The following is a 15,951-nucleotide window of genomic DNA, read 5'->3' on the forward strand; positions in this document are numbered from 1 at the left end:
GAATTATGGTTTTCTCAGGGTATATGCCAGTATTGGGATTGCTGGGTCATATGGTAGTTCTATGTTTAGTTTTTTAAGGAACCTCCATACTGTTCTCCATAGTGGCCGTATCAATTTACACTCCCACCAACAGTGCAAGAGGGTTCCCTTTTCTCCACACCCTCTCCAGCATTTACTGTTTGTAGATTTTTTGATGGTGGCCTGTTTTCTAGTTTCTAAGCTCAATTTTGATTTAAAATTTTTACCAGATTTATTGAGACAAATAAGTACGATTTTAAGTGAACATTTTTGAGAGTGACTTTAAGTGAACATATTTGTATGTAAAAGATATGTGTTCTCTAAGTGAAGCAACATGTTTTGTTCTCAGAAGTCAGTCTTACATAACAGTGGTATTGAGGTAATTTTAAGATTTTCTGATTTTGTAAAATGTTTTTTTTTAATTTTTAAATTTTTTGTAATCAAAAGCATCTTTATTTTTGGTTCCCTTCTTGAAATGTTTATTTATTTATTTATGTTTAAAAATGTATTTATTTTTGGCTGCATTGGGTCTTCGTTGCTGCATGTGGCTTTCTCTAGTTGCGGGGAGGGGGGGCTACTCTTGGTTGCGGTGCACGGGCTTCTCATTGCTGTGGCTTCTCTTGTTGCGGAGCACGGGCTCTAGGCGTGTGAGCTTCAGTAGTTGTGGCCTGTGGGCTCTAGAGCCTGGCTCAGTAGCTGTGGCACACAGGCTTCAGTAGTTGTGGTGTGCGGGCTCTAGAGCGCCGGCTCAGTAGTTGTGGTGCATGGGCTTAGCTGCTCCATGGCATGCGGTGTCTTCCCGGACCAGGGCTCAAACCTGTGTCCCCTGCATTGGCAGGCGGATTCTTAACCACTGCACCACCAGGGAAGCCCTGAAATGTTTACTTTTAAATATTTCTTTCCTTTCTAAAAAGAACTGTTCACATTTATTCTAAAGGAACAGCAAGTTAACTAGTTTTAAGCAAAAAGGAAATGTCCAGGTGTACCTCTTCCATGGTGGTATCTGAAATGCCATAGCACCCGATGTTGAGGTCACTCAGGCCATTGTCCAGTGCTCTCAGGAGTGAAAGATAGGCCCCTGAGACGCTGGTGCTAAACGGAGGAAGCACATAGACAAGCTCTCCCCCGATGTCCTCCTTGAGGTAGGCTTCAGGGAGATGTGATTGGATCACTGATGTCACAGCTGTCGTGTCACATACTGTACTTGTATTTACATTTGGACTCTAGAGACAAAAAGAGAAGTTGAAAACTCCCTTGTCTTTACACTGTAGTGCCCAAGGGCCCCAATCAGAGGGTGGAAAGTTCTTTTAGGCCAGTTCAGACCTATGCCAGATAACACATCACTCCTCTTGTGGCTTCCTGTCCCTCTTGGGACCCCTATACTTGCCTGTAAGTCACTTTCTACTGGCTCCCCTCTCCCACTTCACCCTGCCCCTTCTCCAACCTGCTTGCCCACCACCCTCTCTTCCCTCTTATGTATGTGCTCCACCCTAGTGACAACAGACTCTTGCTGTTGTCCCATGCTTCAGGCTCAGGCATGCTTCCTCCTCAGGGCCTTTGCAATTGTTCCTTTGCCCCAGATAGTGACATGGCTCACTCTCTGCCTGGCCTCAACTCTTGGCTCAACTGTCACCTTCTCAGAGACCCCTTCTCTTACTACCCTACTTAAAATGGCACCACCCAGCATTCCCCATACCCGTTCCTCTGCTTTATTCTACCCATAGCATTTATCACCTGCTAATATTCTAAATAATATATTTATCAATTTTACCACCTGAATTCCCCACACTCCATCAGAATATAAACTCCATGAGGGCAGAGATCTTAATATCATCAGTTCACTGCTGTATCCCCAGCGCCTAGAACAGTGTCTTGGGCACATATTAAGACATCATATCACATGCACCTAATACATAAGGTTTTGAATGAATTAATGAATATAACAATGAACTACTTTTTTATATTTTGGAAGCCACATCCGGATGATCAGATATAAAATAAATGATAGTAGTCAAAACCTTTCTAATAGCATATACATCCGGCACAGTATTGATACCTATGCTATTTTAGGTGGTACAGGGAGCCTTAGTAAGCATTTTTGTTCTTCAAAGATGTGAAAGCACCACTGGCCTGTCTGAATTAATCTCCACGTTGCCATTCAAGGAATACTGATCAGAAAGTGAATACATGACTGCATAGTCTCTTCATTTGCTTTTTATAGAGCGGAAAATCTAATTTTTAGCCTTATAGGCTGAAATGCTAGGGCAACTAACAGGCTGATCCTCCATCAGTAACCTCAGTACAGACCTTTCTTTTATCTAGCACATTGGTTCTCAGTGTGCGATCGCAGACCAGTGGCAGCAGCCTCACGTGGGCTGATGTGGACCTTGGCAGAAATGCAGTAAATTCTGGAGCCTCATACCAGATCTACTGAATCAGAGACTCTTGGGGGTGGAGCCAGAAATTTGGGTTTAACAAAAGACCTTCAGTGGTTCTGATACGCGCTCAGTTTGAGAAACATAAGCCTAACAGATTAATTTTAGCAGTGAATAAAGCTGGACAGATTCTGCTTCTGTTTCATACAAAACTTAATTTACGGTCCCACAATGAGGTATGTTTTCTCCCCTACAGACCTTTTTCTTTGTGAGTGTGAGGTGATACCCGTCGCCAAAGGCTTCCTTGAGATAAAATGGTGACCCGCAGCAGCGCAGCCCACCGTCCTCCAGGAAGGCGATGCGGTCGCTCAGCACTTCAGCCTCGTCCAAGTGGTGGGTCGACAGAATGATTGTTCTGGCTTGAAAATGCAGAGGAGAACAGCCAAGAATGAAAAGTGAAGCTGCAGTCCCCAGGATGTACTGAGTTAGCACAAGTAAAGCCTGTGGTTTATGAGGAGGAGAGTCGCGGTTTATGGGCTAACTGCAAAACTAATCAGAAGGAGCTTTCAAAATGAGAAATGTGGACGGCGTATTCCTAAATGTTCTTCGTATAAATTGGCAGCAAATACACATTGGTTATGCTGTCAGGCTAAATGTCCATACTCTGCAGTGGGGGGCAACTCCTCCTAATCCCTTAGTCTGTTCCCTTGGCTTCACTTCCATTCTCTCTCTTTCTTTCTGTCTCTCGCTCTCTCCCTCCCTCCCTTCACTATGAAAAAGCAGTAATTTTAAAGACTTTTTGAATATTCTTCTCTGATTAATCCACTTCACTCTGATTGCTCCTTTGCTTCACATCCTGTTAGCACTTACTTAGTCTGTTTTCAGTTTATTTTCATTTGTGTATGTTTGGTATCTCTAATTAGATCCTAAGCTCCTCTAGGCAGAATTTGGAACTTCTATTGGATTTGCATGCTCTCAAAAGGGCCAGTTAAGTGCTCAATTCACAGTGGGCACTACATAGATATAAACTAATTGATCCAGAAATTTAGCTGGGAGAAGAGAAGACCTCACAAAAGGAAGAGCACACCTTAGATCTTTAATGGAGATTATAAACAGAAAAGGCTTTAACTTCTTTGCGTGCATCCCAGAGGGCAAAATTATGACTGTTGCTTGGCGAAGTTATAAGAAGATACTCATACCAGTTTTGTTCTTGGATATAACATCCCATATACTTCGGCGAGAGCATGGGTCAACTCCAGTGGATGGTTCATCTAAAATTACCACCCTTGATCCTCCAATAAGAGCTATGGATATGGATAACTTCCTCTTCATTCCTCCTGACAGTGTTCCAACTCTCTTATGACGATGGCTATATAGTCCAGTATCTTTTAAAGTCCTTAAAAAATGATGTATAGTGGTTATTTTTTTACAGACAGAAAATGTGAACAATGGAAAAATACGAAAAGCACCCTAAATGAGAGGTATTCACTAAGCAACTATTATGTGCTCAGCAAGGTAAACTATTGAAGATTCATGATACAGTTTTCTGTTACTTATCATCTAGCTGGCAGTAGAAAACTAATACTCAGAAAACAACATAAGGAATATATGGCTCATTATTTTATTCATTCGTTTGACAAATATTTACAGGGTACCTGCCTGTTTTCTGCCAGACTGTGTTTTAGGTGCTGTGGGAAAGCACTGAGCCGATAATGTTCCTAACCCATAAGGAGATTATGTTCTAGTATGTGTGTGTATCAGGAGGAATGCTGGGGAAATTCAGTAGATAAATATATTCCCAAGTAAGTTTACAATATGCTATTTCGTGTTAAGAGTGATTAAAAAAAAATAACAGGGTATATGAGATGAGGGCCTGGGATATGCTATTTTAGGCATCTATTTTACACATGGTGGTCCCCTCAGAGAAGCTGACATTTGAGCAGAGACCAGTAAGGTGGAGGAGTAAGTCAAAGGGCTGTCTGGGGAAGGCTGATTTAAGTAGAGGGAACGTGGGAAGCCCCTGAGGCTGGAGCAGGCCTAGCACAACTAAGTGTGCACCTGGGTGAGCGTGCCTAGAGCAGAGTGAATGGGGAAAAAGCAGAAGGAAATAAAATCAAAAGGATTGGAGGCAGGTCAGGAAGTGCCTCATAGGCCTTGATAAGAACATTCCTGAGTTTCACACTGAGTGTGGTGAGAAGCCATTAGAGGGTTTTGACAGAGGAGTGACCTGGTCTGATCTGCAGTTTAAAAAGGTCACCTTGTCTGCTCCTTGAATAGACTGTACAAGGGAAAGCAGAAGCCAGGAGTCCAGTTAAGACCAGTATGGTAGGGACTTCCCTAGTGGTCCAGTGGTAAAGAATCCGCCTTCCAATGCAGGGGATGCAGGTTCGATCCCTGGTCGGGAACTAAGATCTCACATGCCGCAGGGCAACTAAGCCCATACGCCACAACTACAGAGCTTGCGTGCCTCAACGAGAGAGCCCGCATGCCGCAAACTACAGAGCCCACACGCCCTGGAGCCCACGTGCCACAGCTAGAGAGAGACAACCTACACGCCACAACTAGAGAGAAGCCTGTGTGCCACAACTAAGACCCGAGGCAGCCAAGAAAAAAAAAAAAAAGACCAGTATGGTAGCCACGGAGATTAGAAACAGAGGATTGGGGGTAATATGGGAGTCAGAGATGAAGCCGGTTAAACAATTCCAGTATAATAACTGGCCAGTGAGGATAATGCCCTTAAATGTATACAATACTAGAAAAGTAGGAAAACTAAAAGCAATTGTTTCCTGAGATACTGTCTCCTACTGGTATTATTACTATAGCTTGACCTCTTTTTGAGAGGAGCTACCCATGCGTGTTCTCATTGCTGTCATATCTGACCTTTTTACTTCCTCGTGCAGCTGCTTTTTAGTCCAGTGAGGAACTTTGATGGAGCCGTATAAGAGGAGGTGCTCCTTGGTAGTGAGGTAACTGAACAGGACATCATGTTGCATGCAGACCCCCAGGTTCTTCCTCATGGTGTGGAGATCTGTTTTGATATCTTTTCCATAAACAAAGATGTTACCTGCTGAAGCCTCAAACAGCCCAGTCAACAGGGAGCTGGGAATGAAGAAACCGTAAATTAGGTGTGAACCAAAACTCTTGAGTTAGATTTTAGGACTAAATGTATCTCAGTTGTTAGCAAAAAATGTTACAGTGTATCTTACCAGGCCAGGTCAAGCTATGAAGTAAAATGGGATTAACTGGGAATAAAAATTAAAATTACTTTTATGCCTCTAATAATTTAGAGTGTGATAGAAACACTATGTGATGCCGATGATAATGACAGTGGCGGGGTGATGGTGGTAGTAATAACAGAAATGGTTGCGCTTTTTAGCTGCAAATGCACTCCCTCCTTGAGCAAACTCCTGCACTTCCCTGGCATCAGGTAGTACCCATACGCAGTTAAGCCTCAAATTTGTTTTCCACATGAACTTTGGTCATCTTCAGTCCCTTACTCTACCCTGTGACGAGTGTATTCTCACCTACAGACTCCTCACCATATTTCAGATGGTCAGTAAACTGGGGAGTTATTGAATATCCATCTTCTCCACTACAATGTAAGCTCCATGAGGTCAGGGAAAGGACTTGTTCTCTCACCACCCTCAGTACCTAACTAGTTTCTTGCACGTAATAGATCTCAAATGACTATTGCGGATTAAATAGGGAATCAATATAATATGTAATTCTTCCCATAAAAACACATTAAAATCGAATAACATATTTCTTTATATATTATTTATATTCAGAAAACTGAAGTGGGGACTTTCTCAGGTAAAATTATAGCCTCTTCAAAATCCTTCTCCATCACTTTTCTTCATTGTCCTCTTATTACCTGTTAGAAATCTTACATTTTAAGCACTGTATTCTTACTGGAAAGCCAACTCTGAATTGAAACAGGTCATATAAATGAGAGTAGCTGCATGTTCACTCATTTCATAACTTTCCTTTGTCCCCTTTTATTTACTAAAGGTTAATTTGTATATGTTTTGGCGGTCACTGAGCTTACTCATGATGATAGCAAATAGCATATCCAACAACAGACACTTGTTCTCAAATAAGGCCTAGAGCACCGACAGCATCTTAGAGTTGACTCCAAGCTAAGCCCAGTAGAGCACTGGAGGTGAGTCACAGAAAAAAATTCAAAAGCATGTCACTTTAAACACATTTGAATCTTCTCCATTAGGATACAGGAAAATGCTAGTTAAGTGAAGAGAGAGAAAGAACAGCCCACGTACCACCTGTGGACTTTTTGATCTATATCTGATAGCTGGTGATTCTTTTCTTTCTTCATGAACCAAGGTAAGGGTTCTCTGTAATAGAGTGGCCGGGGCTGAGTGTGTTTATACCAAGGTTGGGGAACCCAAACTGGTACACGGGCCAGGATAAAAATGCAGAGAAATGAAACAGACTGAATGTATGAGGCAGGAAAGATTGGTGGGGACCACGGATGAACCAGAAAGTAGACGGCCCCTTTGAGAACAGTCACTAACAAGCCCCAAACAACTGTCTCTACCTAAGCCTGTAGATCCAACGTTGCCAGAACTTCCTATTATCTAAGAGATAGCAGGAATATTTATTTCTATTGGAGAACTCTCCCATTTTTAAATGTTGGCACTGAAATTAAAAATTTTAAGGAGTACCAGTGTGCCAGTATTAGGTAGACCAAATAAACCTGTCTGGTGGGTCTAATCTGGACTCTGAGCTCACAATTCGGACCTTTGATTTAGACTCCATTTTACAGGAAACAACTTGAGCTATCTTAATCCATCTGGGAGCGGTAACAACTTTATATTTATGAAAGAGGTGAGAGGAAATATTAAGTAATATGCTTCCATGACACCTAAGTGTTGAAAAGTAACATACATGGTAGTGGTTTTCCCAGCGCCATTGGGCCCCAGCAGTGAAGTAATATGCCCTTCATAAAAGTCCAGACTGAGGTTGGCAACGGCAATTTTTGAGCCATAGTTCTTTGTGACCCCACGCAGGGCAACTCCAACTGTGAGATCTTTAGGTTCAGACTCAGTGTTGGAGGGAAACACGTATTCGGGACCTGGAAAGAAATTAAGAAAAGAGTTGTAAGCTCACAAGGAAGAAAAATGAAGCTAGAGTTCGACTTTTCATTAATTAAAAATAGAAGACTACAAAAGCAAGAGCCTCAAAGTAAAAAATAATTCCAGGAATAAATGATCTGTTATAGCCTTCAGCCTTCTCACTTGTTTCAAGAATGAACGAGAGTGTTGGAACCACACTCTAAGGTTTATATTGCCCTTCTCTGTCAGAAAAAGTAGTCTCAGAATATAGTGTCATAATAATGAATTCTCCTTTATCCCACAGACCTCAAATACTCAAAACACAATTTCAAGGCTTGGTCCTCCAACTGGACAGGATGATATCTACTTACAGAATAAATGTCTACAGTGACAAGGCTCACTCAGATCTGTGGTTTATAGAATCGGTTCATTAATTACTCCCTACATCTCCTTCAGGCATCAATCACAAAAGGACCACTTATATGGGTCATCCTTACTTTATAAAGCTGTCACTGCTCACCCAATGTCAGTAAAACATGAGCCTTAAACTGTTTGTTCAGTGTTGGTGATGGGTTATGCTAAATCATCCATGCCTGTTACTTGGTTACTCCTTATGACTAGTGACAGACGGCTGAGGTGAGGGGTGCAGACGGGGGCCAGGGAACAAAGTTTTTCTCTGTGTGAATCTAACTGGAACACAGAGGGATCTGCAATCTTGGCCTAATTAGCACCATATGCTAACCAACTGAGCTAATGAGCTCAGAAAAAGCCACAATTTAATCTCTCTAAGAGTCCAAACGCATATGTGTAGACATATTCATCCATGACTAAAAGGATAATTTTGCCATTTAGAAAAAGATAATTAAAATCACTAGTCATGTAAATTTTATATCACTTCTCTCATAATAATGCATGTTGTTGACCTACTTGTCTTACTGGCAGATGGGCTGGTGTTCTGCATCATGATATTAGTAAACATAAGGACACTGCTTTTCTCATGCTTCACTTCTGCGCATCCGAATCGCTCCTTCCAATAGGAAGGAAGGAATGGAAAATACCATGGAGCTGCCATACCATATGTACCTGTAACAAAAAAAGTATTAGGAAAAGTAGTTATTAATTGATTGTTAACATTAAGCATCAGAAGCTAAATACCAGAGTACTTACTAGACAGCGTTCAGGAAGTATTTTCATTTTTTTGACACCATATAAAACGAAAGTGGTCTCAGTTTTCAAAGTAAAGTAAAAAAGATAGCCTTTTAAAAAATTCTTTCTTTTTTCAACAGCTTCATTGGGTATACTTACATACCATAAAATTTAATCATTGTAAGTGTACAGGGAGATGATTTTTAGTAAATAAAGTTGTGCAACCATAACCACAATCCAAAAATCCCAAGAACTCCAAAAATTTCTCCCATGCCCTTTGCAGATAATCCCTGCTTTCAACCCAAGTTACAGGCAATCACTGATCTGCTTTCTGTCTCTATATACCTCTCTTCTACAGAAATTTTACATAACTGGAATAGAATAATAGTCTTTTATTCATTTATAGCATCAAAAACATACAAATATAAATAAGGCTTAATGGAAAAACTCCTGATCATGTTGAAGTTTTAACCACTTGAGACCTAGGAGGGGAATCCCACTAGTCTTGTTCCATTAGAACTGGATAAATTCTCCTTAGAATTAGGAGACTTGATTTTTGCCTTATAATATCTTGTTCTCCCATTTGGAAAGACTGGATTCCATGCTCCTTCACTCACTCTATCCTTTAAAGGAACATCAGAGAAAAAAACTCAGCAGTGCATTATCTCATCCTGGAAAATTGTGTTTAGTTTTGGGATTTAAGTATTTCTTTTTGGAGATGATATGTGGCAAATAAAAATATTAGAAAATATATATTAGCAGATTTATAATAAGTATAATTTATTACCATAAAATAGCACGTATCTATAGGAAGCATGTTCATACCTGGGAAAACGTTCCTGATATACCAAGCAATAAGGAAATAAATGAAAGAGTCGGCTAGGATTAGACAGCATAGCCAGCCAAACGAAGTGGTGTCATCCTGAACTGGGGAACTGTACATATTTTCCCACTGAAGACCTAAGAAGGGAAATATAGATTTATTCTTCTGTGAGACATATTGCAGGTGTGAAAGATAAAATCCAGTTGTAAAGGAAGTGAACCTACCAATGCCCTGCTCCTCATATCGTGCAATGTACTGACTTGCATAGCTGAAAGCTGTTGGGGACAGCAGGTTCTGTGAAGAAAATCAATGGCAATGATAGTTCTTGTAGATTTCACACATTTGGCCCAGAGGGATCTTAACATACTTCAAACTTTGGGCACTTATATAGATAAAATTGACGTTAACTCTCTAAGCATATTTAAAAACACAGAGGTCCCTTACCAAGCATGCTACAACTCTGGAAGAAGAGGAGAGGAAATAGCAGAAAACAAAAGCAGTAAAATTATAACTTGAAAAATATTTATCAAAAATCCAAAAAATATATATCTAAACTTATTAAATGTTGCTTAGCAATTTATAAAACCAGTAATAGTAGGGTAATGCAATGTTAAGGCTAATATCAAATGAAATGTTAGGGGCCAGAAGATGTTTTTACTTCAGAGATTGACTTCAAGAAATAGAAGTTTTATGCATGAAAATATACCAAAATGTCAATTGAGTACTAATAATGCAACAAATTAAAAATTTAGATGTTTAAACTCAAGGTGGTCAATGTCAAATGAAAGTTATTTATCACTTTCTATTTCCATAAACAGCAAAGTTTTTTTTTTTTTTTTTAATTTTTTTTTTTTACTCTGCGGAAGGGCGGGCAGACTCACCAGGAGGAGTAGCCGCCACCATCTTCGCCTCGCCCGCCGCGGGCTCTCGCTCCCGCCTCCCCACCCGCCTCCGCTTTACTTCGACCGACCAGAGGCCCCAGGCAGGGGGTGCGGCCAGCCGGCCGGCCCGCACCACCCAACAGCAAAGTTTTAACATGACTCTCAGTCAATGATGAGCTCTACTTCTGCTTTCCAAATTTCAAAGTCAGTAAACTTAATGCTTTCATTAAAATTCGTAAATTAATTTAGTACTTTAATTGAAAAAGCAGAAACGAATTCAAAATTGATTATATGCTCTCAGCGTATTTGTCTTTATGCCTGTATATTATATGTCATAAAAACCATGAGAATTATTCATTTATGAGAATAATGCCAGTTATAGAAGCTCTAAGATATTTAAGGAATTGGGCCAAAGAGAAGTCAGAATTCTTGATGATCTTCAAAACTTGATGCATTACATTTTAACTGTTCTTTCTTCAGGTACTATCTCTTAACAGCATCACATATTATAGTTTTAGAAACTGTGGCCGAAAAGTTTTCTTTTCATAGTCTTACGCTTGTATGGTAGACAATTATGTAACTGACTCTCATTAGGACAGTTACTCATATTTTGCAAACACTGAACTTTTACATTTAGATAAGTGTATTCTCAGTTGGAGAGCCAAAACCACCACAAAAGGTCCATTTCTTTCACACCCTGGCCATTCAGTTGTGACAGTTGACTCACCATGAATACTTTTACTATACAGCTCAACTCATTCTCAATTGTAACCAGAACAATAAATGGAAAAAAGGCAATGATGTAGATGAGGCTTCCAATCAGAGCTGCAATGTTGGTGTTGTTGAAGAAGACACTGATAAGGTAGCTCATGGCAAGAACTGAGAAGCTATAGTCCGAAAAATACAGGAACAAAATGAACCCATTTGTTTTAGGAAGAATATTGCCAAACTTGAGTATAATGATGAGGATGATGATGGTAACCAGTAAAAATCCAACACTCTCTATAAGCCAGGCAAAAAAGTGGCTGCAGGAGTTTACACCCATCATCTTCATGTACTGTAAAAAGGAAAAAGTGTTAGCTCCTTCTTAAGCTAATATACACTTAAATAACAATTATTCCTGTATCATTCCAAAATGTCCATGAGACTCTTCATACACATGGAACTAGGCATTTTAATGATTTATCTAAGTCTAGTATTTGTCCATGCTTGCTATGTGAAATTAATATGACCATTTATTCCAGCCTATCTTAGATTGTATGTTCCCAGAGTGCCCCAATATAATGAATGATTTGGATGGTGAGGTTTGCTTTGTTTATTGACAATTTCATTTTATAACTGGTATCTAAGTGATGTCTCCAGATTAAACTAGTTTAGAATAGATCATCAAAATTTACAGTATCCCCTGCAGAATTTTACAACATGAATTTGACATTTGTGCAGGCATGAATATTTCAAGCTGGTGAAAACCCATGGTTTACTTCAAATTCAATGTAGGGACTGAGGTAATAAAACTCCATAATATTTTTACTAAACATGAATGAACACCACAATCAGTATTCATATTCCCGAGAGAAACAGAATAGACCTGATTCCTAAAAATTTAAAACAAGCAAACTTTGAAGGGGGACTTTCTGCCTTTTGACGTAACGTCCCCATCCTTAAAATCCCCAACAGTCTAGGGTTTGTCATCTCTGTTTTCCAAAATGATGTCCATGAACCCAAAATGAACTCATGTATCTCAGGTGATCTATACCTCTCTATCAGTTGATATTCTTTAATAACCCAGTGATATCCCTAGAGACCAAGGCATTCCACCAAGGTAGAAAAACAGACCAGCATGTTTGTACATTAACTCAAAAGGATTCTGAAAGATCTGAAGTCCCTAGGACCTTGGGTGTCTTGAATTTGGTGACTTGAATTTGTACCTGGTTTCTAGTTTTAACAACTCTTGATTAATGTTAAGCTTATGAATGTAAATTCCGTTTAAAAAAAGAACAAAAGAAATGTTCCACTAACAGCTTTATAATCCAGTATTTTTTTGGTAAAATCAAGGATTTTCAATGCCCTCCCCCTTTAAACCTAACTTGTCCAGGAAAAAAAAAAAAAAAAGGGAACGTGCCAAATCTTTTGCTCTACAAGCAAAATTGTGAATTTTACTTTTTGCCTTTGCAACTTATTACATTTTCATAACTCTGCTGCTCCAGTTGTTACCATGGAAACAGCTACCTGACTGGCAAGAGTCTAAGCTGTGGGCCTTAAGCTAATCACCACTGTGGAAATCCTGTGACTTTTCCTCTTAACTTTGCCCTTTTCCTCACCCTCTTCTCTCCTACTACTTCTCTCCTCCCAGACCCTGCCACCCTTTGCAGTAAAGACTCAATCTATGTTTCCATAGGAATAAATGTGTGGGTCAAAGTAAAAAAATCAGCATGGAGTGAAGATTCACTATGGAAGGTTTTCTCCAATTGCTATGTATCTATCATTGAAAAGAAAACTACATTTTGGTGTGAAAAAGACCTCACAGATCTTATTTTAGCAATTCTTTCCCTGCACCCCACCCCATTTGAGAAATTACCGTGTCATGTTTGATGACTTCATTTCAGAGATAGTCACCAATTTTTTGGTGACTTTCCGGTTATTTGTATTTTGACGTTTTTACTGAGTATAATGTCTATTTGAATATAATTAAATGGGGAGTTATAGAATCCATATAACTACCCCAAAGCTGATATTCACCACCTAATTTCATGTGACCTACACAAAAAATATTCCCCCCCTCCACATAGCAATGTATGTCAGTAGGAGGCAAGTCACTATATTTTACAAGGTGGATATACAATATCAAGGACTCTATCAAGGACATGAAATACAGCTGACTTAATGTATAAATATGTTTTCCTTCCCTGACAATGGATAGCTTCAGTATAAAACATTTATATATCTAGAAAATTCTCCATTCATAGCCTTATTAAAAAATAATTTAGCAAACTCAAAGACCAGGACTGAAGGTGTTGATCACTGTAATTTTGAAATTTTCAAGGCTCAAGATCAGATTTCTATTCCCAAGAGTTGGTAAAAGTTGGAGACTGATCATTGCTTTTTATCAAAACAGATCAGGTTAGGTGCTTCCAAAAGTGTTTACTACTTAACATTCTAGATCAAACTTCAGTGTTAAACTTCAGAATTTTATGCCATGAGAAGAACAGCTGTTATTCATAAAGAGAAAAGGCAATGAGACCATGTAAGTCATCCATAAATTATTCAGACTCACTGCCAACTTTGAGATAATCAAGAAGACCAAACTTGCTAATGGAAGGTCACCCACAGAGAATGGCTGGCGTTAGTGTCTCCTCAGGGTGACAGATTCAGGTGTTGGCTTTGTAATCAGAGTCACTTTTCTAAGGCCCCCCAAACCTGCTGGAGCAATTCATCAATATCTGATAACGTTTTACTCAGGAAAACCCCTCTGCACAGTGGTCAAAGTCTGTTCCACTTCTTGGCAGAAAATAATGACAAGAAAGAGATTCTGTAAGATTGTGGATAAATGTGTCACATTCAAGAGAAGCTTACGCACAGGGATTGACATTAATGCTGTCAGGAAAAGAAATCATAAATATACATATATTTACTTGACAGCAATGTCTTCATTCAATTCAACAAGAATGTCAAGCACTGGTTAATAAGAAATAATAACATTTCCTACCTCAAATTTTATATCCTATTATAGATATTTATGTTATTGTTTTTAGTTCAGATATAAAGGATATTGTGATCATTACTTGGACTATTCCAAATTCTCACTAGTAGGATGGATAGTGTGTACTAAGAAGACATAAAAAAGAATAAATTAGGCAGAAGGGGAGAGGCAACATGACCAAAGGAGGGACTCTGGGGTGTGGAGTTCTGGAGTTTGGAGGAAAACATATCCCCTTTCTCACAGAGCTGAGGTTGACGAACAGTTGCCTGGCTGCATAGAGTGAAAAAGAGAACCTGGGTGGGAAGGTTTCCATGCCACTTACTGTGAAAAAAGTAGAGGCATAAAGAGGCTAAATAATTAGTCAAAAATGAAACAGCCAGGAGACCTTCACGATGGCAGAAGACTAAGACGTGGAGATCACCTTCCTCCCCACAAATACGTCAGAAATACATCTACAGGTGGAACAACTCCTACAGAACACCTACTGAATGCTGGCAGAAGACCTCAGACCTCCCAAAAGGCAAGAAACTCCCCACGTACCTGGGCAGGACAAAAGAAAATAAACAGAGACAAAGAATAGGGACGGGACCTGCACCAGTGGGAGGGAGCTGTGAAGGAGGAAAGGTTTCCACACACTAGAAGCCACTTCACGGGCAGAGACTGTGGGTGGCATGGGGGAAGCTTCGGAGCTGCGGAGGAGAGCGCAGTAACAGGGGTGCAGAGGGAAAAGCGGAGAGGTTCCCGCACAGAGGATCGGTGCCGACCAGCACTCACCAGCCCGAGAGGCTTGTCTGCTCACCGGCCGGGGCGGGCGGGGGCTGGGAGCTGAGGCTCGGGCTTCGGTCGGATCCCAGGGAGAGGACTGGGGTTGACGGCGTGAACACAGCCTGAAGGGGGCTAGTGCGCCACAGCTAGCTAGGAAGGAGTCCAGGAAAAAGTCTGGAACTGCCTAAGAGGCAAGAGACCATTGTTTCCTGGTGCACGAAGAGACGGGATTCAGAGCACCGCCTAAACGAGCTCCAGAGACAGGCACGAGCCGCAGCTACCAGCGCGACACCAGAGACGGGCATGAGATGCTAAGGCTGCTGCTGTAGCCACCAAGAAGCCTGTGTGCGAGCACAGGTAACTATCCACACCTCCCCTCCCGGGAGCCTGTGCAGCCCGTCACCACCAGGGTCCTGTGATCCAGTTACAACTTCCCCAGGAGAACGCACGGCGCGCCTCGGGCTGGTGCAACGTCACGCCGGCCTCGGCAAGCACAGGTAACTATCCACACCTCCCCTCCCGGGAGCCTGTGCAGCCCGTCACCACCAGGGTCCTGTGATCCAGGTACAACTTCCCCAGGAGAACGCACGGCGCGCCTCGGGCTGGTGCAACGTCACGCCGGCCTCGGCCACCGCAGGCTCGCCCCGCACTGTACCCCTCCCTACTCCCGGCCTGAGTGAGCCAGAGCCCCCTAATCAGCTGCTCCTTTAACAATGTCCTGTCTGGGTGGAAACAGACGCCCTCAGGCGACCTAACACGCAGAGACGGGGCCAAATCCAAACCCCGGGAGCTGTGTGAACAAAGAAGAGAAAGGGAAATCTCTCCCAGCAGCCTCAGGAGCAGCAGATTAAATCTCCACAATCAACTTGATGTACCCTGCATCCGTGGAATACCTGAAGAGACAACGAATCAGCCCAAAATTGAGGCAGCGGACTTCGGGAGCAACGATATATATATTTCCTTTTTCTCTTTTTGTGAGTGTGTATGTGTATGCTTGTGTGTGTGATGTTGTCTGTATAGCTTTGCTTTTACCATTTGTCCTAGGGTTCTGTTTGTCCGTTTTTTTTGTTTGTTTGCTTGTTTTTTGTTTTTAGTATAGTTTTTAGCACTTGTTATCATTGGTGGATTTGTTTTTTGGTTTGGGTGCTCTCTTCTTTCTTTTTTTTTTATC

The 15,951-nt window shown here is 41.0% G+C and overlaps 1 protein-coding gene across 2 annotated transcripts in view; it reads right to left on the bottom strand.

Moving 5' to 3' along the window:
* The window catches only part of ABCA12 (ATP binding cassette subfamily A member 12), a 191,964-nt gene that overhangs the window by 38,596 nt on the left and 137,417 nt on the right, over nt 1–15,951 (bottom strand). For both annotated transcript variants that reach the window (XM_024124681.3, XM_024124680.3), the window contains exons 24-32: nt 11,043–11,372; nt 9,659–9,728; nt 9,437–9,571; nt 8,393–8,548; nt 7,299–7,485; nt 5,274–5,492; nt 3,593–3,789; nt 2,652–2,812; nt 1,005–1,241 (exon numbers count right to left, since the gene is read on the bottom strand). In XM_024124681.3, coding sequence (XP_023980449.1) covers nt 1,005–1,241; nt 2,652–2,812; nt 3,593–3,789; nt 5,274–5,492; nt 7,299–7,485; nt 8,393–8,548; nt 9,437–9,571; nt 9,659–9,728; nt 11,043–11,372 — 1,692 coding nt within the window. The remainder of the gene's footprint in view (nt 1–1,004; nt 1,242–2,651; nt 2,813–3,592; nt 3,790–5,273; nt 5,493–7,298; nt 7,486–8,392; nt 8,549–9,436; nt 9,572–9,658; nt 9,729–11,042; nt 11,373–15,951) is intronic.

The sequence above is a fragment of the Physeter macrocephalus genome, chromosome 2, assembly GCF_002837175.3.
Source record: "Physeter macrocephalus isolate SW-GA chromosome 2, ASM283717v5, whole genome shotgun sequence".
NCBI lineage: Eukaryota > Metazoa > Chordata > Mammalia > Artiodactyla > Physeteridae > Physeter > Physeter macrocephalus.